General features: G+C 33.7%; 1 protein-coding gene across 1 annotated transcript in view; it reads left to right on the forward strand.

Moving 5' to 3' along the window:
* The window catches only part of LOC123664382 (protein madd-4), a 147,732-nt gene that overhangs the window by 43,962 nt on the left and 76,910 nt on the right, over positions 1–26,860 (forward strand). The window contains exon 6 of the mRNA XM_045598927.1: positions 23,301–23,445. Within this exon, the coding sequence (XP_045454883.1) occupies positions 23,301–23,445 (145 nt within the window). The remainder of the gene's footprint in view (positions 1–23,300; positions 23,446–26,860) is intronic.

Genomic DNA, 26,860 nt, shown 5'->3' on the forward strand with positions numbered 1-26,860 from the left:
GCATTCAACTTACATGAAAAAGCAGCTTTTAGTAAATCTATTTTAATATACTTTGTCAGTTAGTTCAGCCCATTACAGTCCACTGCTGGACATAGACCTTCCCAAGTTCGCGCCAGACATCCCGGTTTTCCGCAATCCTCATCTAGCCTACACTGGCAATCTTACGTAGATCGTCGGTCCAACGAGCCGGAGGACGTCCCATTCTATATACGTACATACATCCCATACATATTTAACATACTTTAATCTATAATTAAATATAATCAAAACTTCTATATACAATAAAAAACGAGTGTGCTTTAGACCACACGACTGAAGTAAAACTTAGATATACGAAACGTAACTGGCTATGAGAGAAGGAGAGAAAGTGTGTGCTTGCACCTCTCTCTCTCTTGATCCATTCGCCTCGCCCGATCAAACTTTTCGTAACGCTCTCGTCACGCATTCACCAGCTTACTTCCCAAGTAAAGCGTGCGTAAGGAAGTTTTACTACAAAAATTCAAAATTATTTCTGTATCACATAGTTACGTACTTCGCCACTATTTTGAATTTATTCGAAAACTTACAGTAAACTCCGAAACGCAATGATAACTTACACTTATGATTATGTGGTACAAGTCTCAACTATACTATACTCTATTGTTATTTCTTGCACTGTGTCCCCCGCTATATGACACTCTCTCTCATGACCACTGGTTGACTGGAAGAGATCTCTTCTAGGGATGAGTCCACCTTTGCTATCAACTATACGTGTAATTTTCTATATATATATATATATATATATATATATATATATATATATATATATATATATATTAAGTGCAATAAAGTATATAATAATATGTCACAATATGTATTAGTGCTAACTAAACATTTGAGGTGACAATGTACCAATTATTTATATAATAAAAAGGCTACAATACAGCATAGTAAACTTCAGATTTTTAAACTGATACCGCAGTCTATGTATTAACCTTAGTAGCTACAAGACCATTGAATGACATTTAATTGGTAAAACTATTTATAAACACAATTAAGACTGTAAAATATAACACAAAGAAATATCAGTCAAACCTCAAAAAAAAAAATAGATAAAAACTCAAGGAAAGTCCGGTGTAATATATATGAATTAGTACAGACAAATAGCCTAGCTTTATCTGTCATCGTAATGGCGCTGATTCTTGTACAAACATTTCAGAGATCTTGAACAAATATTAATATCACTTTCGTCCTTTGTACGAATAATCTCGGATGAGATTTAGGCTGATTCGTCAATACTACTTCCGTGTAATGTAAATAGGATTTCTTTGTATATTTCATATTTCTTATAATATAAGTAAAAATAACATATTGATATTAAAATTTTGTTTACAATACAAGATTTTAGATTAACATGGTTACTTCTATTGCTAAAAATATTCATAAACGGGATATTTACTGTGTTTTTTTTTTTATTTTCATTTTGTGAAGCTAGATATTTCGACATTAACTGCGAATGTCTTGTTCACGAGACGAGTCTCGTGGTAAATATCTATTTGTTTACAATAATAGTATACTTTGCACGTGTTCTCTGCAATGAACCTTTTCATGACCGATGAGACTACCAAATGTATTTTAAAATGAAACTCTATAACTCTCTACAGATAAGTGACCAAACGCTGCTCCATTGCGGGTGGCTGGATATCACTACATAGTATAAAACAAAGTCGCTTCCCGCTGTCTGTATGCTTAGATCTTTAAAACTACGCAACAGATTTTAATGCGGTTTTCTTCAGTAAATAAAATAATTCCAGGGGAAGGTTTATATGTATAATACATGCATAATATAATAGAGGAACTCTGATAATTTTAGAGGTTTCTAATGTGATGTCGTAAATAAACACATTTTTGCGCATATATTATATTTATTTTATTTTATATTTATTTAATATTTTATATTTATTAAGCCGCAACGGGTCGCTAGTTTATAAATATATTTTTATATCATGAATAACGATCACGTGCTACTATGTGTCTATACTAACAATGCTTTGCTAACAATCGGGACTAACAACTATAAAAAACTGCTCTCGAGAAGTGTTGTGTTCCTGTAATTAGTAAGGTGGCTTCAAAGAGAGTTCTTGAAAAGGGTCGTTGGTAGGGTTGGCAATATGCTTGCGATGCTTCTGGTGTTGCAGGCGTCTGTCTATAGTCTAAGATAATCGCTTACCCATCGTATTGACCATGCGCTTATTTACCGCCCTAGTCGTATGAAATCGTGCTTTCAGAGGCACAGTGGGGATACCCTCAAGGATAGATAACCTAATCGGGATACTAAAATTTGCTAAAATACAAACATCTGCCCGAGCAGGAACAAAATCGCGATTGCCAGTGTATTTAACGTGCTGTGAGATCTGATTAACTAATTATAATTCCAGTGATAAACTATAACGATAATATATATATTTTTAATTGAAAAAGCAACCTCGTATCCGAGATTAACAAAAAGTCACAGCGGTTATGTATGTACTTAAGAAACCAATGAAATCGTTTGGAAGGAATCCAAAAAGGATTGGTTCGGAGCTAAAAGTGCAGGCAATTCAAAAAATGAGCTTACGCGACGCAAGTGATAGAGACACTCGAATTATACAATCTGATTAAAATCTTTGAATTGAATCGTTCTATTTGAATTTATGAAGAAATTTATTACTAATATATCCATGAGAATTTTCCAAAAATCTATTGCCACTGAAAAAATAAGTTTGTAGAGATTACTAATAGCAATAAGACCAAATTTGCGCACCTAACTTAAACGCCTCATACTCAACGACCCCCACTAGTATTTACTCCTGTTCCGAGACACAAAAACACAATACATAAGAACAATCAAAGTTTGTTTGTTTGCTTAAACGCCCTAATCTCAGGAACTTTCGTTTCGAATTGAAATAATCTGATAAATAATCTGTGTTCTGTAGCTCATTGACCGAGGAAGGCTATAGGCTATTTTTTTCTAAAATTAACGCGAGTGAAACCGCAGGCTACAGCTAGTGTATTCGTCCCTATTTTATTTAATAAAGATACTAGTACATATGACTATAATTTTTAGAGGACCACGGTACGGTCGTCTAACATTCGTCCCTTATACACATTTCATCATAGTATCTTGATATATATGTAAGTACTGACTAGTGCGGGTACTACGAAATATGTTTGTACCAAATTATTATATTTAATGAAGGTAAATCAGTTCCGCATTAAATGTTAACTAGCAGCAAGTCTTTACTTTGGTTCCCATATTTTAATATTATTATATACTTAAATATTTAACAGTGGCGACGAGGATGGGATCTGGGATCTTCTAAATATACAAAAAAAAAACTTAATAAAGGAGAAGAAGAAGAGAACACAGCATACACCAATAATTACTGAACGTAGTTACACAGCAGAAAACTTCCTGCTCAAAATATAGAGCAGCCCGACTGGGGAAGTACCTCAACCTTACAGAAGATCACAGCTAAATAATACTGCTTTCAAGCAGTGTTGTGTTCCTTTTGGTGAGTAAGGGACCAGAGCTCCTGAAGGGAATTGGGGATAGGGTCGACAACGCACTTGCGAAGCTTCTGGTGTTGCAGATGTCTATAAGATACGGTAATCGCTTACCATCAGGTGAGCCGTACAATTGTTTGCCGAGCTACTTATATTAAAAAAATATTAAATATCGTTGTGAATGAGTAATTTTTTTATAGGCAATCAATGTGAATAAAATAATGAAAACAAAAAATTATACTTCTACAGAATGTGTAACGTAAACTTTTCATGGCACGAATTACGGAACTAAAACGATATCAATTATTTAAGTTAGTGTAAATAAAAGGTAATATGGTAATTTGTTTCCTTATCCGGGATGGAATGGAACTCTCCAGAAAGGGTCGTGTAATGTTTATTTATGTTCTCCTTACCACAAATTGGAAAATATTCCATGAAAATGTTATATATTTACATATAATATATTACATTTTACGTATTTACATAATGTAGTATTGTATCAAATAATATTCTCATCACCATTCAGCCTGTAACTTTCCAATACTGGGCATAGGCCTCTTTATCCATGTAGAAAAAGAGTCGAAGCTTAATTCACCACTCTGATCCACTATCGGTTGGGGGATATATTCCTATGAGTAACGATCGCTATCAAGTAACCAGGACCTACAACTTACCGTGCTCGGACAACTTACGTACTCATTCATTAATGCACACAATATTCTCAAATGAAACGCTAATTATAATCATTATCGACCGTTAATAAAAAAAAACTCGGTGTTCTTAATAAGTCTTGTCGTTCCTATTTGTCTTTGGTGTTTTTTTTTATTTTTATTTTTTTATTTTTCTTCTTAATGAATACTTCTTGCACTGTTTGCCTCGCTATATGAAACACTTACTCATGACCATGGGTTGACTGAGAATTCTCTGAGATTCCACCTTTGCCATAAACTACTATTATGTTATATTTTATATGTATTTTTGAGTGCAATAAAATATAATAATAAGATGAAGTGTTGAGGTCCGAAACATTGTGAGCTCAACAACAGTCTAAAAATATACTTTGATGTAGTCATAACTTACGACAGAACTAAATTAAAACACGTACGATCTTTCACTTATTTTATTTTCTCTTATTTTCTATTTCATCATCATCATTTCAGCCTATCACAGTCCATTGATGGACATAGGCATCCACAAGTTCAAGCCAAAAATGGCGTGAAGTCATATCTTTTGCCCATCTACATTTACATTTTCTATTTATTTTACTTTATTCTGCGATGATTGTCATGTCTAGTATTAGTGGTCGATGTAATTGAAGTCGGCTTTTTAGGACTTGCGAGCAAACAAAATTTCTGACTATAGCAGTTTCTTCTATTCAAACCTTCTCCTGACTGTAATAAAAATCGCCCAACTTGGTGCAGTCATTCGAAATATATGCACGTGTATACAATACGTTACCGCGAATCTTTTTTATTTATATAAATAAGGCTTGACAACGGAATGACGATGAAAAAAAATAAAATTCATTTTGCGAACATCTTATACTTAAGTAAAACTCAGAACCCTGATCCTGTGAAACGGAATGCTCGAACAATAAGTAGGGTCTTAAATTAGAATACATAGTGGAATCAAATAAAAGCCTTACTCCGAGTATTGACAGGGGTCCCTTGTTCCCGTCCCGCCTCTGACGTTCCTGTCAGCGTACATACATGTACATCAACGTATTTACTCATTGCCTTTTCATAGCTAATATTTAACGTGATTATAAGATATTTTATATTTCTTTGGTTTGACTTTTGTGTGATTGGGCATTGATTGAATTATTTATAATTTTGAATGAAGTTTGGAAGAAGAAAATTCATCAGACTTAGACTAAACGACTGGTATTCCACTGCAATTAATACTTTTTTAAATTAAATACCTGGATATAAATCTGATTCATGCGTCATTTCATAAGTATCCTACAGTAAAAGAAGCTAAACGCCATAATAAATTAGCAATGAGAAAAAATATATATAAATTTCATACAATATCATTGACATGCAAATGTAGTCACGAAGGTATTCAATATACTTCTAAATACAAGACAAAAATCTGAGCTTAAGAGTATATGGTAAAGGGGTATTTTATTGAAATGATCGTTTAGCTTGCTAAGTTTTGAAATGAAAGAAGTTTGTGAGAAAGAAAATACTAAAGCCGCCGAGCCGACTTACGATAAAAAGTTTTACTTGAAACTTAATGCTTTAAAATGATCTTTTCAACCGTCTACGAAGAGGCTTAGAGGAGCATTGTATTTATGGTCTTCCTACCTAGGTTAGCTATTTTATAAGAAAACTTTCTCTATACTAGTTCTATATGAAAATTACTAGAAAACCACATATTTAGTAACCACTACATTGTGTAGGTACTAAAGACACTATACGAAGCGTTGGCGCAACGGTAACAGCACTGGTTTGTGGCTGTTGTGGGTTTTATCCTGGTCTGGGTGTTCGTGCAGGCCTTGGTGGCGTGCCTCGGAAAGCACGTTAAGCCGTCGGTCCCGATTGTTATCGTGTATACCTGATAGCGATCGTTACTCATAGTAGGGAATATATCCACCAACCGGCATCGGAACAGCGTGGTGGATTAAGTTCTGATCCTTCTCCTACACGGGGAAAGAGGCCTATGCACAACAGTGGGATATTACAGGCTAAAGCGTGAACTAACTTTGTCAATAGTTGAGTTACAAATGTGTTGGTGATTAAAGGAGAGAGAGAGAGAGAGAGAGAGAGAGATCTACGGTATCTGCTTACCATCGAACTTACCGTATACTCATTTGCCACCTTTAAAGTAAAAAAATATTTTTTTTTATTCTAAAATAAAAATAAATTTATTTCAACTATTTACATCAACAGGTTATAAAATAAGAAATTTAATGTGGTCAAAGTCCCTTAACTCGCATTATAAAGAATAACTCAAAAAAAGCTCGTCAATCTCACTCAACTCGAACTACAAGCACCAACTTTCCAAAATAAAAATAAAAAATCATCGAAATCCTTACACCCGGTAAAAACTTATAAGGGGTAACAAACATTAAAAAATACAGACAAAGTTAAATCCTATTTTTTTTTTTCAAATCGATTAAAAACTGGACACTATTTACAAATTAATTTTAATATGTTAATTTATACACACACCAATTTTTGGATACTTTACAGAATTCACGATAAATATATATAAAATGTATGAGAAAAGTTAAATATAAAAATAAAAAGCGACACTGCTTACGTCTACACTATGTATGTATGCTACGAAATTTATTACTCAGAATGATGATTATCTTCTTCATTTAGTCAAGAACTCAATTTACGTAATAACTAGAAAATATACGTTTTATATTTAATCCGAAAACATGCAATAAAGAGACAAAGTTGTAACATTTTTGCGTCTACGAAATGAAATATGCTTTCATCATAAATTCTGTATACCCTTTAAATTGAAACGTGAAACATAAATTTCGCAAAGTCATCGAAGATTTTAATTCGACCTTCTGAACAGTCTTTAGAGACTGTCTGATTCATTTAAGTAAACTTCTAAACATATATTTGTATAAAAATGTTTTAAAAAATAATTTTGTTTTTGTTCTGCTGCTGGTTTAAGCCGACTGATACTACTTTTGTCTTGTATTTATGTCTATGCAATTTGGTTGTTTGGAAGAAATGGCTCAATAACTACACAGTCTATGCAGTCTTGTGTAACTACCTTAAAACTATCTTTCATATGTATTGTGAAGTTTTGGTGTACTATCTATAATCACCTTCCAGTGGTAAACCTTAAGTGCTCTCTGAACATAGCCCTTAGTCTCATGAAGGAAGGCGCAAACTGTGTGTTACTACGGAATGTTATGTATTTCATCAAAACCTATCATTCCCAATGTGAAGAATGACAAGAGAGCCAAATTGACCCAACACTATACCGAAGATATCCCGCTCACCCTGTACAAAATTAGAAAGGCCCTTCACCGAAATTAGAAGGGCTCTTAGCCAGCTATAAAAACAACAAAGAGCTGGGAGATTACGGTATCACGCCAGAGCTGCCAAAAGCTGGAGACAAACAGCTACTAGGAGGAGTTAGTGGCTTACCAAAAGCTGTTTGGTACCATCGATAGTAACGGAACTACCTCGGAGACGTGGAACAGAAGCTTGGTGGTTTTGTTCTTCAAGAAGGACGACAGAGCCCATTTTAAGAACTATAGACCCATCACACTTCCGAGCCACATCTATTTTGCTGTTTTCGAGGTTCCATACTAAACGCTTTACTTGTAGGTTGGACAAGTGCCAGCTTCCCGGACAAGTCGAACTATGAAAAGGCTACAGTACCATGGACCACATAAATACATCGCGACAGGTTGTACCGAAGACCGAGGAGAATAATCTGCCGCTATGTGTTATATATGTGGACTATGAGAAAGTTTTCAATTCTATCAAGACATGGGTGGTGCTAGACTTTCTCCAGTGGTGCCAGATTAACTACCAGAACATCGAGATGTTAAAGTGTATATACAAAGCCACCATGACAGTCCAAGTACACGACGGAAGTACTAAACCTATCCCACTGCAGCGTGGACTACAACAAGGGCATGCTATAATGCCCGAAACTGTTTACCACTGCACTGGAAGATGTATTTAAGCTGATGGAGTGGGAAGGGCTAGGTATAAACATCAATGGCGAACGCCCCACATACCTTCGAGTTGGAAAACTCAGCAGGTATGCTAGGTGATTTTCATAACATCTTACAACCACCTCACAACGCCTTACAAAGTAGGGAATAATATCCGCCAACCCGCAGTGGAGCAACCTGGTCGATTGAGATCCGAACCTTCTCCTATACAAAGAAAGACCCCAGCACTGAGATGTTACAGGCTGAATCGTCGTTACTAAACGCTTGCCATGGTATGGACCGTGCGCTTGTTGACCAACATTATAGTACATAAATAGTAAATGATTAAAAATACTAATAATATAATAATTTATTACCCAAATTCTACGACCGCGTGTCTCAAAATAGCGCCCTTTCATACCGAAGCGTTGATTTCAATAGCATTTCGGTTTTGATCTGTATTGAAACGGTCTTAAGTGGTTCTTTGTTTTAACGAATGATGCCACGAACCAGCAGCCTGCGATTGGCGTTAATTAATTACTTCGATGATTAAAACATTTTCTTGTACCATTTATTATTTTACAAACTTAAAATGTTTCTTTTCGCCGATATATTTATTTCAATGGAATTTCCTGAGAGGATTATCTGTATTGACGTAAATAGTTTTATTACTAATTGGTATCTTTTATTGTATTTGTAATGATGGAGATTTCCAGACACCAAAATTCGCAGTGCATGTGTGTCAATTTTTTATAGATACTGTCACAAACATGTGAGAAGAACATAACGTACACTTAAAATCTTATTGTTACCCAAAAATGTGTATTGAATATTTTAATCTATTGATTCATTTTTAATTTCCTGTAAGCCAAAAACACACAAATCCAAGCTGCTGTAGTGATTGCTAAAATTTTCTCTAAGATAGGAAAAATATATAAACAAACAAATATTTAAGGCCCCGATGATCGGCATTACTTAAGGTAGGACACAGCGAGTAATATCCTGCTCCAAATCTGGAGCAGCCCGACTGGTGAAGTACCTCGACCTGACAGACGATCACAGCTAAATAAGACTGCTTTCAAGCAGTGTTGTGTTCCTGTGGTGAATTAGGTGACCAGAGCTCCTGGCTGGTGGAGTGGGGAAAGGGTCGGCAACGGACTTGCGGTGCTTCTGGTGTTACAGGCGTCTATAGGCTACGATAATCGCTTAACATCAAGTAAGCCGTACGCTCGTTTGCTGACCGAGTAATATATAATAATTAAAATAAAAAAAACACCGATAAAACCTACGAAAAACTAACCAAAATCATTTACAAATCGTTGTTAAATTTCTCGATATACAGTACAAAATGTCTTTAACTAATTTCAGTGTTGAAACAAGTTCATTTCCTACAAAATGATTTACTAAAGCGATACATTTAACGGTGATAGGTATAATGGGTTAGGTGTATACGATTTGGAAACCTCGTATGGGTCCAGACGGAATTCGTGTTTAATTTTACCCAAAATTTCGTCTCTATAAATGTAATTTCGCTCTACATGTTATACAATGTTGGTAAAATCCGATTAAATTTATAGACAATGGATTTGCTTGACAAGTGGTGATGTGTTATCAAAATTGTGTATTACTGATATGTATTTACGGGTTATTAATAAAAACACCTATTTAATTTATTTAATGAATGTTCGTTTTGATGTAGTTTTTACTAAAGTTTTCTTTATTGTTTTTACCAGACTTTAAATAAGGAGCTTATTAATTCGACCTTGTTTTTTTTTTTGATTTTCATTACTTTGTAACTTTTGACTAGGTAGATCGATTTCATTGAAATCTGACAACTAATTTTGCTATGTCTACTAATGCGCAAAACACATGTGTTCACTCCATTTTTGGCGCGAATTTGTGGAGGCCTAGGCCTATGAAATGATGATGATGATGATGATGAATGACTAATGCGACTTTACTTGATTATTTTTCGTCTAACTACGTTTTATTACTGGTTGATGTGCATTTGATTTCTCTCGGTTCAGTTATTTATATTACAACCGAGTTTAAATACTTTTGATGGAGAGGTAGTATAAGAAATGTCACTCTTGTAAAGGAGTGATGAAGCGTAAGGAATATATACATTTTATTTTCTAATGTTTACGCGAATTTTACTCATTATAATGTAACAAGTTGTACGGATTTTTATCGCGGTTTTTTTTAGTCCTCCAGTGACCATGGTTGCTGTAAAGTATCCGAAACGTAAGGCAACTAAAAACCGCGATAAAATCCGAAAAAGTTGTTTCATTATAATATAAATTTGAGTTATAAATAATTACTAATGTAATAACTCTTCCTTAAACATACTACGCGTAAATATTTTTAAAGTTAATATAGATTTATATAATACTTGATTACAAATAAATTACAAAAAGAATTGATTCGTATAAAATGTTAAAAGTTGAAAAATTAAATTCATCGCTCTCGCCATTTAAGTCTCAAGACAAGTCTTAAAACAATTTGCATAGTGGGCACTGCGCTGCCAAATTTGATTATAATTACCAACTCCGACCAAACATAGCGATGCTCTAAACAAATTTATTTATGGAACGTTCCAGAATAATTTTGAATAAGATGATAATATTTAAATTTGTAACTTGTTTTTTTTTTTTTTTTAAATAAAGACTTCATGATAATTCTATATACGATACTTCATAATCGAGATACGCCTTGACGCAATCTCCGTTGACGAAAGATTCCCACAATGCAACCATAATATTGTGAATGTCCTTTATCCTGTAGTTAAGAGTATTAAAGAGGAAACAAAAAAATCATAAAAAACATATTTTATGGTATATACCGACAGATAAGCTATTAATTATATTTATTGAGTTCGACTAAATAAAAACATTCGTCTTTTAAAGCATTCCTTGCAATGCAAGCTCATATAGGAATTGTCATATAACGTCTACATTTTACTTTGAGATAATCTTTAGGTAAAATCATCAAACGTAAGAGTGCCAAAACTAATAGGGACTTTACTGTTATAATTTCTCGAAACTATGTTAAATGTAAGTGCTTCAGAATAAATCGAACTCCTGTAATAAGGAATTCTTACCATAAACCTATCTTATTATAAATATAATAAGATAGGTTTATAGATAGGTTTTTATAAAATAGTTGTGCCCTGCGATTTTCCCGCGTTAATTTGAGGAAAAACGTACTATACATTATACAGCCTACAGTCTTCCTCGGTAGATGGACTATCCAAATAAAAATAATTTTTAAATACGAACCAGTAGATCCTTTTTTTATAATTAGATAGGCTTGCGTTTGACCACTATTTCACCTGATGTTAAGTGAGAATGTGGTCTAGGGTGAAATACGCTTACCTAGAAGTAGCCTATTCACTCGCGATTTAAAGATCCCCAGATTGTAGCTATCCAAAAACACAGACGCTGGTAGAGAGTTCAATTCTTTTGCCATTTGCATCAAGAATGTACTAGCGAATCGCTTAGTGCGTATAGTGAAAGTCCTGATATTAGCGCGTTTAAACAAACACACAAGCAAACAAAAAAAGCTAATTCTTTAGCTTATAATATTAAGGTATAGATAGTAACAAAATCTACATATACGGAATAACATATAATGGAGATTTAAGCGCTACACACTTCTTTAAATCTCTTTTTTTAATATTTAAACTTAAATTCACGTTGTATTAAATTGCTTTAAAAAAATTTTTTATCTAACTTTTAATTTAGTTCAATTTGAAACCTCTATGATAAATCTGTTATATAAAATTACAAGTTTATTTCGCTTCAGCCTGTGATATCCCACTGCTGGACATAGGCCTCTGTCCCCGTGTAGGAGAAGGATCAGAGCTTAATCTACCACGCTGCTCCAATGCGTAACACAAACACAAATAAATATTTTATTTAAAACTATTTTACCTCTTTGTCCTGTAAATTTTAATACTAATTACGAGATTGTATACAAGGATTAGATTTTTCTTTTAAACTTAAGAACCTTAAACGTGGACTTTGTGCTAATTAAGTCTTTAAAACGGCGTCTATTACGACTTAAAAATATATATTCACTGTGTATCACTAAGTAAGTCTTGAGGCAATTTGCATAGGGCACTGCGCTGCCAAATTTAATTATAATTACAAACTCCGACCAAACATCGCGATGTCTCGTTGGAAACTTTCTTAGTGTTAGCGCTTTATTTTGCCAATTATTACTCTCTGCCCTGTTTTATATTTAGATAAAATTTGTCTTTTATTTTTGTTTTACATCTGCATGGTCCTACTTCATTTTAATTATATTTTTCTCCATAATCACTTCAGCCTGTAATATCCCACTTCTGGACATAGGCCTCTTTCCCCATGTAGAAGAAGGATCAGAGCTTAATCCACCACGCTGCTCCAATGTGGGTTGGCGTTTGGGTAAAATTGGGTATTTTCTCCATAAAGTTTATTTAAATGTAAAAAATTTTATACACTTTTGTAACAAACCGATTAATAAAACTATTTGCAGATTAGATAAGAGAGATTGAAATTAGAGATTCATAATAGCTTAAATGGTAGCAGTGGACTGCAATATACTGAAGTAAATAGCTTAAATATAAAAAAAAATTATGTTCAAATTATCTCAACCAAATTACGTAACGATAACTACGCAATCCCGCCAACATAACGATCATGAACGTCAAACAACAAAATCGAATGTCAAATTTAAAAATGACAGTTTCAACCATAGATAAAAAATAAATGTTGAATGATTACACCGATAAAAAAGAATTTGTTCTATTTTTATTTCGTTCTGGACGTTTTATAACATTTAAATATAAGTCGATATCATCCCTACTTAAGCCCTACTTATTATCCCTCGTACGAGATACACGGCTTTGCTTTCTAGCTTTTACAAAATCCGAACTAAAAAGGTAATGTAAAATTAAATTCCGTTGAACGCATAGATATCCTAAAAATAGCTAGTTCAGTCTATGCAATTTTTTTAAAGCCTTTGGATCCTTTTGGAGGCACCAAGTATGTTTGCTCAGACGCTTTAGGCGGCTTGTGTGAGAAAATTGCTTTTTCATACAGTCTTTGAAGAGAAATGATATCCTTTGTAAGTTGAAAGGATATACGTTTATCGCTATCCTATTTTCGACTAGGTATGTGAATATATGAGATTTTTAAATGTTATTCTATAATCATATGGCCATCTTTTTAACCGACTTCCAAAAAGGAGTAGGTTTCTCATTCGACAATATATACTATATTTTAAGGAGATATCTTAGGTGTGGTAACATGATAAGGAAATCAGGATCTGATAATGGGATACCAGAGAAATCGAGGGAAACTATTAAAAATCCGCATAACTTTTTACTGGGTATACCGATTTTGATGATTTTTAATTTAATCGAAAGCCGACGTTTATCATGTGGTAACATTTAAATTTCATCAAGATGTGATTACAACTTTTGGAGTAATCTTTGATACTGTGTATTTACTTTTCTATTTTTTCGTCTACCTACGTTGTATTACTTGTCGATGTAATTGAAGTCGGTTTTTTTTTCGTTTGCGAACAAACACAATTATTATTTAGTATCGTTATAAATTTAAAATCAAAAATTTATGACACCTACTTGATACGTGTAAGCTAAGAAGACCCGGTCGCCATGGAAACAGTAGAGGTTTTTGACCAGAAAGTTTTGACTTTATTTTTTTTAATAATATAAATAAATAAATATTTACAACACACACACACACGCTCATCTGTTCCTAAAGTAAGCAACTTAATGCTTGTGTTATAGGTTCTGGCCCTATACTAGGCCGACTGGTACAGCTACATTTTTTTTTTCGATAAACATACATATAAATAATACATATATAAATAAATATATATATTACACCCAGACTCGGGGTGGGAATCGAACCCACAACCCGCAGAAAGCAGGGTCATTAAAAACTGCGCCAACGGGCTAGTCAAAATATATTTATAATAATTTATTTCATAAAAAATAATTTCATAAAAAAAAAGAAAATTAATCCAGAATATATATTTCTACTTTTTAAAATTACAATTACTGCTTATCACTTGCAAATAATGGTCCTACTCAGCTTGTTTAGTAGTTTGTAAATTGTTGTTTGCGCTTACATGAATAAGAATAATTGATTTAATTACTAGTAGACTATTTCGACCTCCATTTTCTTGGCTTCGATTTTCTCTTGCAAGTAAAGTGACGCCTGGGCATGAACGGTGTTATCAGTTGTAAAAAACTAATTTCCTGTCGTGCAACTTTATACAATAAAACTTTTAACTTAACATATGTATAATAAAAATCTTCATATTAGTGACAGCCTAAACAATTGTAAATATAATTATTACAAATATACACTCTAAAACTTTATCTGTCATATACGCATATTAAACAATCATACTACAGTTAACGAACATTGTTATTATAAGTGATTCATAATAGTCCTTGAAGCCGATAATGATTATAGTAATTTTAGTATAATTCCAAAAGTATGGAAAAATATGATACCATTGTTCAATAGCGTGACATATACTGACGATTAATAAAAGTAAGAACATTTCAGTAGAAAATATTTAGATTAGCTAAGCATGGTTATTATAATATATTATATTATTTTAAAAAGAGTAACTGCGAAGTTTCTCGCTGATTCTTCTCTGCAGCATATGCATTCCGAATCGGAAATCATTCGAATCTACCAACTATAATTAAAAATTTAATTCGTAAAATGACAATTCGAAGGTGTTTTTGATTTTGATAGGGTGAAAACGTTTTCGAAATACGGAATTAAAATTTGAATTGTAATTACAGTGACAGTATATTACAAACATAGGGTATGTAGTAATGAAATGTGGAAATGTAACGGCACATTAACTCAAATTTTTAATTCGATTGATTCAGCTAATAGCATAAGCGTGTAACGATCGCTATCAGGTAATAAACAGGCAAAAGAACTGGGACCGACAGTTTGACGTACTCTCCGAGACACGGCGGAGATTGTCACAATCACACAGACATCTAGACTGAGAAATAGTTTTTATAAATTATATATATATATATATATATAATTATTCTATGAAATGTTGTAATTATTATTTTCAATTGATTTTATTGGTTTATTTAAATTAATTTGTATTTTAATTGTTAAAATTTAGTGTTGTTTTATATAAAAAAAATACTGTAGAATTATTATAATAATGTTTTTGGTAATCAACTTAACTAACAGATTAAATAAATAAATATATAAAATACTATTCAGAATGCAAATGCTAGTTAGTTACTTTGTACATAAATGAAGTATGGAAATAATGATGTGTTATTTGTGTAATGTAATCCGAGATTTACATTTAGTTAGCTGAATATTTATTCAGTCTAAATTTAACAAAAGCTGAAACGAGTATTTCCAGTTAAATCCAGCTTGCTAATTTATTTCACCATTTAAAGCTAAAAATAAAATGTATACAAATACGAATGTGGTGGATTTTTAGAAATCTGTGTAGAGTAGCCCGTTGGCGCAGTTTGTAGTGGCCCTGCTTTCTATTCCGCGGGTTACGGGTTCGATTCCTGCCTAAGTTCGGGTGTAATATTTGTATTTATATATTTATACTAGCTGACCCCGCAAACGTTGTTTTGCAATAACACAAAATTTCAAATATTTTTCTCAATTTGATCGCAGCACCAACTGTCGGGACAAACTGAAAGTAAAATAGAATAATATTTAATATTTGATGCTGCGATGGTTCGATTCGAGGATGGTTTAGATTCACAATTTGGTCCACTGGAAAATGTTTATTTAACTAATTTTTCATTTCTAAGTAGTTGTTAATTTTGGAATGTTTTACATTGGATCTGGTAGACTGCGCTACCATCGCAGCGTTTCAGTCTGTAATATTCCACTGCTGGGCATAGGCCTCTTTCCCCATGTAGGAGAAGGATTGAAGCTTAATCCACCACGCTGCTCCAATGCAGATTGGCGAATTTAATTGCAGTTAAGAGATGGCAAATCAAATTCTACCTCAATTGTCTTTTTTGATATAGGATATATGAGGAATTTTATGTAGGATTTAAATAACAATAGTATAATACCATTTTTAACCGACTTCAAAACAGGAGGAGGTTCTCAATTCGAATTTTTTTACGTGATTTTTTTGGTTGCAAGCAAATACAGTGCATATATTTAAATAGGTGGGCATAGTTACTGCGATCTTTTATTCAAGCTTTAAAAATAAAATAAAAAAACTTTACTGAATTCCAATTAATTTGAAAAAGAACCCATGTCAAGACATTTGTTGAAAATAAAAGCTAAGTACGGACGTCAAAGATGATGCTATTAATCAATCTAACTGAAATATCCCAGCGGTCATTCGTTCTTTTTCTAATTTCAAAAATTTCCGTTTTGTTTTAATGTATTTAGAAGTAATTGGCTTATAAGAAATTTTACTGCTACATTTAAAAATATTATTGGAAATACTATAGTAGTGCCAGATAATGGTCATTTTATCATATAATTTTCGTCTTAAGTAATTTTATCGTAGTTTAAATTATAACTAGCATTATCAAATTCAAGCAGTTTCACAAAGTGTATTTCTGTTAAATCATATAAAAAATTTAATTACACTTTCATTTGTATTTAGACAGTATCGAAATTAATTTCGTAATTCTATTTGACTAGTACATCACTTTAAATGAATTTAACAACATTAATACTGTATATATGCAATGTGTATTCATTCACTCAGACACAAAAGCAAATATCGTATTCAACATTAACGAAACTACTTCCGTCCGCATACACAACTTTGTGTGGCGTTATACCGAAATAAACATAATGCACTTGAAACGTATTTTTACGTGCAAAAGGAGCACCTTATACGAGCAAACCAAATATTACAAACTCGGCATTCCAGGCCGCATAGTTTTAATTTTAGAAACGGGAGCAAACAGTACCGAGACAAAGGCAAACCCGGTATGGCTGCGGGTTATGTCCTAAGAGATAGCGTTAAGCGGATAAAGCGGAGATAATAGCGTGAATAACTAATAACGTGACTTACTCGTACCGGAGAATCATGGGGGAGTCCTTCCTTTCTTAGCACCTTACTAGCAGATCAAATTTTGGCTCATTGTTACAGTATATTGTTTGGGTATAGTACTGTTATCAGCAGAAAAACTAAGACAGTTGTTATTTTTAATGGCATTAAAGTACCAAAGCGTAAGGATCTTTTTTATAAATTTTGATAAATAAGGCTCTTATAGTTTATATCAAGATATGGTCAAGCTAGTGAATAATTAGTCTCTAAGCGTAAGCAATTAATTACCTGTTTATATATATATATCTCACTATAATAGTTCCACGTTCTAAATTTGAACGCCTAATATGCATTTTTTGTAATCTCAAGGTGATTGTATTTATAAAAACGCTTCCGATTACAAAATGAGCCATACCCGAGCCTTATTATTTCGCAGCCCCATTCCCTGATGATGTCAGGTCGCATCCGGCATTGTGTCACGAGGTTTCAATCCGCATTTTTTGTTCGCCATAAAGGACTGTTTACTCGGAGAGGCTTTTAGGAATTATTCTCGCGTAAGTAGTGATTTTGACGTTTCGCATTTCGCTTTCGCGCTGTTCCGTGCGATGGCAATCACTTGTAAAATTGTTGCTTTGGAACACTGTAATAGGAATCGTTATTTTCTAGCTAATAGTGGATCTCTATTATTACTTTTATGATTTACGAGCATACCTTTAGTGTCAATTCTGGGGATATTTTTTTAACTAAGAAATACTTGTTTCTGATTTAATCTGGATGTTTGTCCTTACACATAACACACATTTTGTTGACATCGCTTTGCTTAAGTGGTACGTGCAGCGTGTGGGCACTCACACACCGGTGATTGCAGGTTCGATTTGCGCACGGGATGGATATTTGTATTTGTATAAGTATTATTTCTGGTCTTGTGGGTCTCCCCACCATGACTCGGAGAGCACTTAAGCTGTCGGTGTTACCAGCAGTGGGATGTTACGGGCTAAATTGTATTTGTACTTATAGGTCCTAGCTGTTATCATTAACACCTGATAACGTAAAACACACTCAGAGATGTCAACACCTTATCAAACTTGGTAGGAAAGATCTCCCCTCCTTAAGCTCCTTATACCACCATAGTTGTACCTAACTTACGGTATGTAATAACGATAATAGGTGAAGCATAAAACTTGTGGTGAAGCAGAGTCTACTACAAGATTAAGAAGTGAACGAAAAATTTATGAATAAATAACTGTCCTTTATCCTACTTTTACTAGAGAATTGTGTTTTCGCAAGTTAGCTCTATGTGCTGTGTGGCTACGGCACTAAAGAATTTAGCCACCCCCTCTCTTCCCGTGGGTGTCGTAAGAGGCGACTAAGGGATAACAAGGTTCCACAACCACCTTGGAACTTAAGAAGCCGACCGATGGCGGGATAACCATCCAACTGCTGGCTTTGAAATACACAGGCCGAAGACGGGCAGCAGCGTCTTCGGTGCGACAAAGCCAGTACTGCGGTCACCAACCCGCCTGCCCAGCGTGGTGACTATGGGCAAAACACATGAGTTTACGTTATTTTTGGCGTAAACTTGTGGAGGCCTATGTCCAGCAGTGGACTGTATAGGCTGTAATAATAAAAAAAAAAAAGTTAGCTCTATAATATACTGAGTGACAACTTAGTTCTTTTTGTATAGTTTACCTAAGAATTTGTCATCGCTGTGAAAAAAAAAACATTTTAATATCATTTTAGAAAGCCTTCAAATTTATATCAGATACAAAACGCCACAGAAATATTTAATTTTAACTTAATTGTTTTGTTCTAAAATATTTGAAATACCAAGCAAAATATTTCATAGCAGAAAGTAATTTAATATAATTATTTGTAATAGCCGATGAGTACATAATGTGTGTATACTAATTACTTAATACTATTTAGTGAATAAATAAGTAATTAGTGGCCACGATATTAATCTAACTATCAATTGATAGTCACAATTATAACTGATAGATCATTAAAGTTTTAATTAATTTTCATTCAAATATAGGATTTATTTTGATACCGACGAATTTTATTTTAGACATCAAAGGATGTCTAGTACATTTCGTTTTTAAAGCCTACCCAAATAATAGAATCATCGAAACACCAATACCACCCAATGCCGATTCAGAGTTAGTATTCGTTGAAAGTAAAAGGGATTATGCAAATTTACCACCGAAGTTTCCACTTACATAATATATGAAATTATGCAAAATACGCTAAGAGAAGTCGGAAGTAGCGAGTGAAAAGTTACATGACTTCTTGGACATCGCCAGAAGTTCTTGGAATACGTGACGTTTTACTAATTGGGCATAAAGTATTCGAGTGCCTATTTGGCCGATATCGTCAGAAAGTTACCTATCACGTTTTTATCTTCGTCGTTTTATGAGATTTTTTATTACATTTTCGAAGTTTTTTTATTCCCAATACTGTCGTCTCGAAACTCTTTAAACTACAGGTATTGGAAACTTGGGGTGATATCCTGGAATATGAAATGAGGTAACGAGCCATATAAGTTTTGCCGATATTAGAAATTTTTGACCAATAATATAATCTTGGATTTTATAAATGCTAATATTAGAAAGCTGAAAAGTTTCTTTATTGGTTCGGATGTGCTGACCGTAAGATTAACTGATTCTAATTTTAAACAATATTTGAAAAAATAAGAACCGTTGAACGTAGAAAGTAAGAAAAATTTTGGAAATATTAAAAAAATATAAATAGAAATAACTCTTAAATCGAGTAAATTTTATAAATATTTCTGGAATTCTACTTCAAACATAAAAGCGAACAGCAGTGACTCTGCTAACATAATTTGATTTTTAAACAAATCTTTATGAGATCAAATTCGTTAAAATATTACGATTTGCGTTACAAAAGAACAAAAGACGGTCCCTTTTTGGATCAATGTTTATTTTTGGAATTTTAATACTCTTTTGTAAGACTTGCAATGTCGGTTCGCGCCGTATGAAGGGCAAATTAAAATTTCTGTAGTAATTAAATCCAGTAACTGTGAATATGAATTGCATGTAATAAAACTACAAAAATTTTATATATATATCTCGTTCTCGCATAACTAGATATGGTAGGCCAAAAAAGGATGCCGAAGCCTACTTAAATATGATAATCGGAAAATTCGGCACATTTGTGTGAAAAGCAGCTCTCGACTCGATTTCGGAGCGTTGAATAAATGATGAGGTGCGTCATTGTTACATATCACAGTAATTTATTACTTGAACAGGAGAGAAACTGATTTTGAAGCTTCTGAATTATTACGTTATCTAGATTACAATATCGTCAATTGCTTGTGAGTGATAAAGGGCGATTTCAGCACTGTGCTAAAAAATTATCGTGATGTTCTAATGTTTTAAGTCAATATTGATCTGAGGACATGATAGTCCTAACAAAGTGAGGCAAGTGTAACTACAAGAACTATTGTCTGATATAACAGAATAGTAATGCTTTATTCACATTAGTTAAATAGCCGCTACCATCACCCCTGTGAGCGAAATGCGGCTGTTTAGCCAAGCTACTTTTTTTGACTAAGACGTGGAGTTTCTGAAATTAGAAATTATAGAGTCAGAAGCATGGCTCTCAAATCCGATAGCTTTTTGACAGTGCGAACCGTATAAGCTCGCCTAGGCAAAGTCTTCAACTCGAAAATGGTTTTATTGGCATATGATTTTAAATTAATTACATGCTTATTTTAAAATTCCGTATTTCACTGCCAGCATAATTTTCTTCAACAATGAAATCAAAAGAGTGAAATTTAATTTTCTACATTCCAGGATTGTTAATTGGCGGATATTTATCTGTTAGCAAGACATTTATAGGCCATTAAAATACAGAAAAGTGTTGTAGCAAATAATAAAGTATGTGCTGTAATGATTTTAAGAAAAAAAATTACGTAAGCAATGTAATTAAATAACGTGTTAACGGTTCGTTGTATATACATATATTTTTTCAAAATGTATATCATTCATATTCCCATGATATTTATTTAGTTAATATTTGGAAAATCACAAAAATGTCAATACATAGTACTAAGCAATGTGTTGGTTATTTATTTTTTTAGTTTATAAATATCATGTTCAACGATAAATAAATACTCGTGATATCACAATACAGCACGCTACCTGCTACTTTTAACATTTCGTGATATTTTTCCGGACCCCCCCTTCCTTTGAGCCTCACATGGTTAATGGACGATCCCTATTGCTAAGTAACCAGCAGAAACTTAAGTTGAAAATTTTAACCTTCCTAGATGGAAGGTTAAGCTTTTACAAGAGTTTCGGGACATTAAACAATTCCAAAGTTTATATAATATGGTTCAGAAAATAAATACAGCCTAATGTCTTCGAAAAGGTCAACTCAATATAAAAGTTATGTAAAAATAATTCAGCTAAGGGAAAGTTTTATTACAAAATTAAACGGTGGTGTACTCTGTAAAAAATGTTCATTAAATTTCAGTATAAAATTTCTCGCTAATTTTTTTTTCTTTATTTTTTTAGCATATTTCGAATTAATAAAATGCTACCTGCCTTAATGAGACATTCTTTAAATAAATAAGCTCGAAACAAACTCTGCTTATATGCGATTACATTGCCTGTTTTTAATTTATTTATAGTAATATTATAAGAAGATAATATTTAGTTTTTTGTTTATTTGTACGCTTGTAATGGATAAACGCAAAAGCTACTGGACTGGTTACAAATTCTTTAACCAGGAAAATGCTGTAATATCACTAACCTACAGCTATATTTCACTGGGAGGAAATGGAACAGGCTAAATCATTTTTTTTTTTATATGTAACTAGGTCGGCAAATAAGCGTACGGCTCACCTGATGGTAAATGATTACTGTAGCTTATAAACGTCTGCAACACCAGAAGCATTGCAAATGCGTTGTCAACCCTATCCCCAATTCCCCCAAACACCTCTGGTGCATATTAGGTAGGTCTGAGAATCGAACAACATCTATTTTTACCCTAAATTTTCACCCTTCTACCACCAACTCCTATTTTTAAATAGCGTTTAGCGGCAAGACAACGTTTGCCGAGTCAGCTAGTATTGATATAAATTCATACAAAATCACAAGATTTGAATTTGAAATGATTTTGTTTCTAATTAGACGACTCACATGGTTCTATTTCAATACAATTAAATTCTTCGGTTAATGACTTTCAGTTGTGCTTATTTGACACATGTTATTATATTATTTCGTCAATGTCATGTTTGATGGAGGAGACACAAAGGATTGTTCGGTGCGGTCGAGAATACAACCTCAATTAAATTTTGCAGACATTTTAATGGCGTTAATATAATATTTTGAATCGTTATTTTACAAAGGCTCTAATTATTGTGAAGCTACATAGTATATTCTGCTGTGATGAATCTGCAAGAATCTACATTATTAGATTTTCACAAACTATTAATGATTTAGTAATTATAAATTTTATTTCCCTTAAGATAGTATTCCATTCATCAAAATGTCTACTACTGTCGCTGCCTAAGTAATTATAGATTAACGGTTTAATGAAAGTTTATCGGTAAAATAATCTATACTTTCACTATGGTATAATTTTTATATGAATTTCTAAATAATAATAATAATCATCATCATCATTACAGCCTATTGCAGTCCACTGCTGGACATAGGCCTCCACAAGTTCGCGCCAAAAATGCATGAACTCATGTGTGTTGCCCATAGTCACCACGCTGGGCAGGCGGGTTGGTGACTGCAGGGCTGGCTTTGTCGCACCTAAAACGCTGCTGCCCGTCTTCGTCCTGTGTGTTTCAAAGCCAGCAGTTAGATGGCTATTCCGCCATCGGTCTATCTAAATAAAATTACTGTCAAATGGTTATTATCTGACGTTCTCTAGCCACAGAATTTGAGACTATTATTTACTTATTAATATTACATTAATTTTATGAATTACTGCACACGAGTATGTTACCCGTATTAGAATAGTTATAACTATTGTTAGAATTTACCAGATGCGTTCTTTCGCCACTTGAGAAAAAACTACTGCTAGGAATAATAGTCATATTTTTGTCCACCAGAGAGTCGGCTGTGATCTACGAGTTGGTTCGACTAGAAGAGTTGATGAGTGTGGCGTTTGTGGTGGAGATGGCTCATCGTGCTCCCGACCGAGGTACCACTGGCTGTCAACTCCTGGCTCACTCTGCTCAGCCACTTGTGGTGGAGGTAAGATTTATTTAAATAGTGAAATATAAGTCTTCAGGTTTTCAGGAACTCATGTGTGTTGCCCATATTCATCACGCTGGGCAGGGCTGGCTTTATCGCACTGAAGACGCTGCTGCCCGTCTTCGCTTTTAAAGCTGCTTTGAAATACACATTGGATGCTTATCCCGAAATATATTATCCGAAATAGTAGTATTTTTATTTAAATGTGAAAAGTAAATTTCTTGTCTAAACCACGAAAACTGTCTTCTTCAAGTGTAAAGTTTGAATTTTAAAAATTAAATGTTATTTATTATTCAACCTTTAAAATGGCTTATTAAATAACATAACATATTCGTGAATAATTATGAAGATAAATTCTAAGCCAAGTTAGTGGAAGATATACTTGAATCTTCAATTTGATAATCACCCGACCTTATCAATATAGAAATTCGTATCTCTACAGGGGTAGAAGGTTTCCAAGTTGCCTTTCAAGATCTGAATGGTTCACTGAATTTCTAATAGCGACCTTATTAGATTAGCTATTGTACTAAGATTATCTCGACTTGATCCCGTAACTACAGCGATATTGACTAAATGACAGTAATACGAAACGTTTGAACTAATAACTGTTTATTTTGAATAGTTTATTATAATTAAATTTATTATAGTTAATTTATGTCTAAATGTTCCTAGACTAAATACAGCACTGTAGGCAAAGCACTATACAATTTTTATTGGCTTAGGGTATAGCAGATACATCTTGCTATTTTGGAATGATCTGACAGAAAATGACATTGCGTCCATACAACCATTTTGTAACCTAGTAAACTTGTTGCTTGCTGCAGTATTCTAAATTGGTTAGAATGTGATTGAGGTAAAGCACAGTAGCAAATATTTTGTTGCCCGCTACTGATAGTACCTCAACCGAACAAAAGACCACAGATAAATAATACCTTCTGGTCTTAAGTTGAGTTGTGTCGTGTCCTGTGATACATAAGGTAGCGAGAGCTCTTTGGGAGGATTGGAGGTAGGGACGGTATCGCGCTTGCACTGCCCTTTGGACTGTAACAGGCTATGGGTTAACTACTTCTATACGGTACTACAAACGTGAAAAAAGATATATATAGATAATTATATTTTTTTCAATATTTGATTAAATCGCTTTTTCACTTATATCTTCTATACTAATATTATAAAGTGTAAAAGTTTATTTGTTTGTTTGAACGCGCTTATCTCAGGAACTACTGGTACGAGTTGAAAAATTAAATGACACACTTCCACTACCACCTTGGAACTTAAAAAGCCGACCGTTTTCGGTGCGATTAAGCCAGGCCTGCGATCACCAACCCGCCTGCCCATTTTGGTGACTATAAGCAAAACACATGAGTTCGTGACATTTTTGGCGTGAACTTGGAGAGGCTTATGTCCAGCAATGGACTGTGATAGTCTGAAGTGAATAATTGGCATAGTCGATTTTCCGATGAAGTCTACATGATGTTTTAGTACATTTTTTTCCTCAAATTAACACATTTGAAACCGCGGGCACTGTATAGTCTAATATAAGATTGACGAGTGTTATAGGGTTTTATCCAAGTAACTTCGTGTTTCTTCACTGTATTATTCCTTTCCAAGGAGTTCTAGTTTTCTTTGTATTAGACTCATGTAGGCAGTTTGCTGCTTACGTGAGCAGACACGTAGTTTAATCTTATGAGGAAACATTGCACTAACGCCTGCTGTCATTATTTTAGGAAATCTTACTTAATTCTGTGTTAATACATAATTATTTTAATTCATGAATACCTTGAATTAAATAGATTAAAATCTATCAAAACTATTAGACCATTATGTTTTTTAAATAATAACTACGGGTCGATCCCCACACATGACAAACATTTGTATTGGCCATACAGATATTTGCCGTGGTCTGGGCGCTTGTGCAGTCCTTGTGGATCTCCCCACTGTGCCACGGAGAGCACGTAAAGCCGTTTGTCCGAATTGTTATGTTGTTACACCTGATAGCGATCGTTACTCCTAATAGGGAATATATTCGCAAACCCGTATTGGAACAGCGTGGTGGATTAAGCTCTGATCCTTCCCCTACATGGGGAAAGAGGCCTACGCCCAGCAGTAGGATATTACAGACTGAAGCATATGAGAAGAAAACATTAAAAATTATATACAAATTAAAACTTTTCGTAAAACGTTTTCCTTTCAACTGACAAACTTCTTAACTTTTAAATATAAATATAATAAACATAAAAGTTATAAAAAATAATTACCAGCATCAAAAATAGCACTTAATGATATCTTCCCCAACTTTGTATCACTGTAAAGTTGTATAACTTGCTTCAATCAAGATAGCAATAAAAACGCCAATTAACAGGACAAGTGAGTGGCTGAATTTGTTAATTAAAACGATATTTTACATTTAATTGGCGACAAGTAACACCGTTTCCGTTTTACTTCGCGAATATAGTTAACGTCAATTGACGTGACGTTCGTTATTATTCATCTACGTAACATTGTCAAAAATAGCTGTGCTGTTTTGGTGATAGGAAAAGCCGATAATATTAAATAAATAGCTGTCCGTTAGCGCGTGGCTACGCTTGTTTTTTGGTCATACCAACTCAAACACCTTTGTAGGCTCATGCACAATACTTTGCTGAAGATCATGACATGATCAAATGCATAGTTTACGATTCTATATAGGACATACAGATAAATATTCATTTTTATATATATAGATAACAATAATAATAGTTATTATTAGAACCTTACAAATCCCTAATTGCTAATTACATAGTATTAAACAAAGTCGCTTGCCGCTGTCTGTATGCTTAGATCTTTAAAACTACGCAACGGATTTTGATGCGGTTTTTCTTTATTAAATAAAGTGCTTCCAGGGGAAGGTTTATATGTGTAAAACATGCATAATGTAGTAGAGAAACACTAACAATTTTAGAGGTTTCTAATGTTATGTCGTAAATAAACACACTTTTTTGCGTTTACATTGCAAATATTTATTTTTAATTTTATATTTTTTATATTAGCATTGCACACGTGCAGTCGGGGCGGATCGCTAGTAATATTATAAATGTCAATGTATGTTTGTTTGTTACGCTTTCACGCAAAATCTACTTAAACGATCAACATGAAACTTTCATCATTACAGCCTATACAGTCCACTGCTGGACATAGGCCTCCACAAGTTTACGCCAAAAATAACGTGAACTCCTGTGTTTTGCACATAGTCACCACGCTGGGCAGGCGGGTTGGTGACCGCAGGGCTGGCTTTGTCGCACCAAGAAGCTGCTGCTCGTCATCGGCCTGTGTATTTCAAAGCCAGCAGTTGGATGGTTACCCGCCACCGGTCGGCTTTTTAAGTTCCAAGGTGGTAGTGGAACTGTTTTATCCCTTAGTCGCCTCTTACGACACC

Source organism: Melitaea cinxia, chromosome 22, assembly GCF_905220565.1.
Source record: "Melitaea cinxia chromosome 22, ilMelCinx1.1, whole genome shotgun sequence".
In the NCBI taxonomy this organism is placed as follows: Eukaryota; Metazoa; Arthropoda; class Insecta; order Lepidoptera; family Nymphalidae; genus Melitaea; species Melitaea cinxia.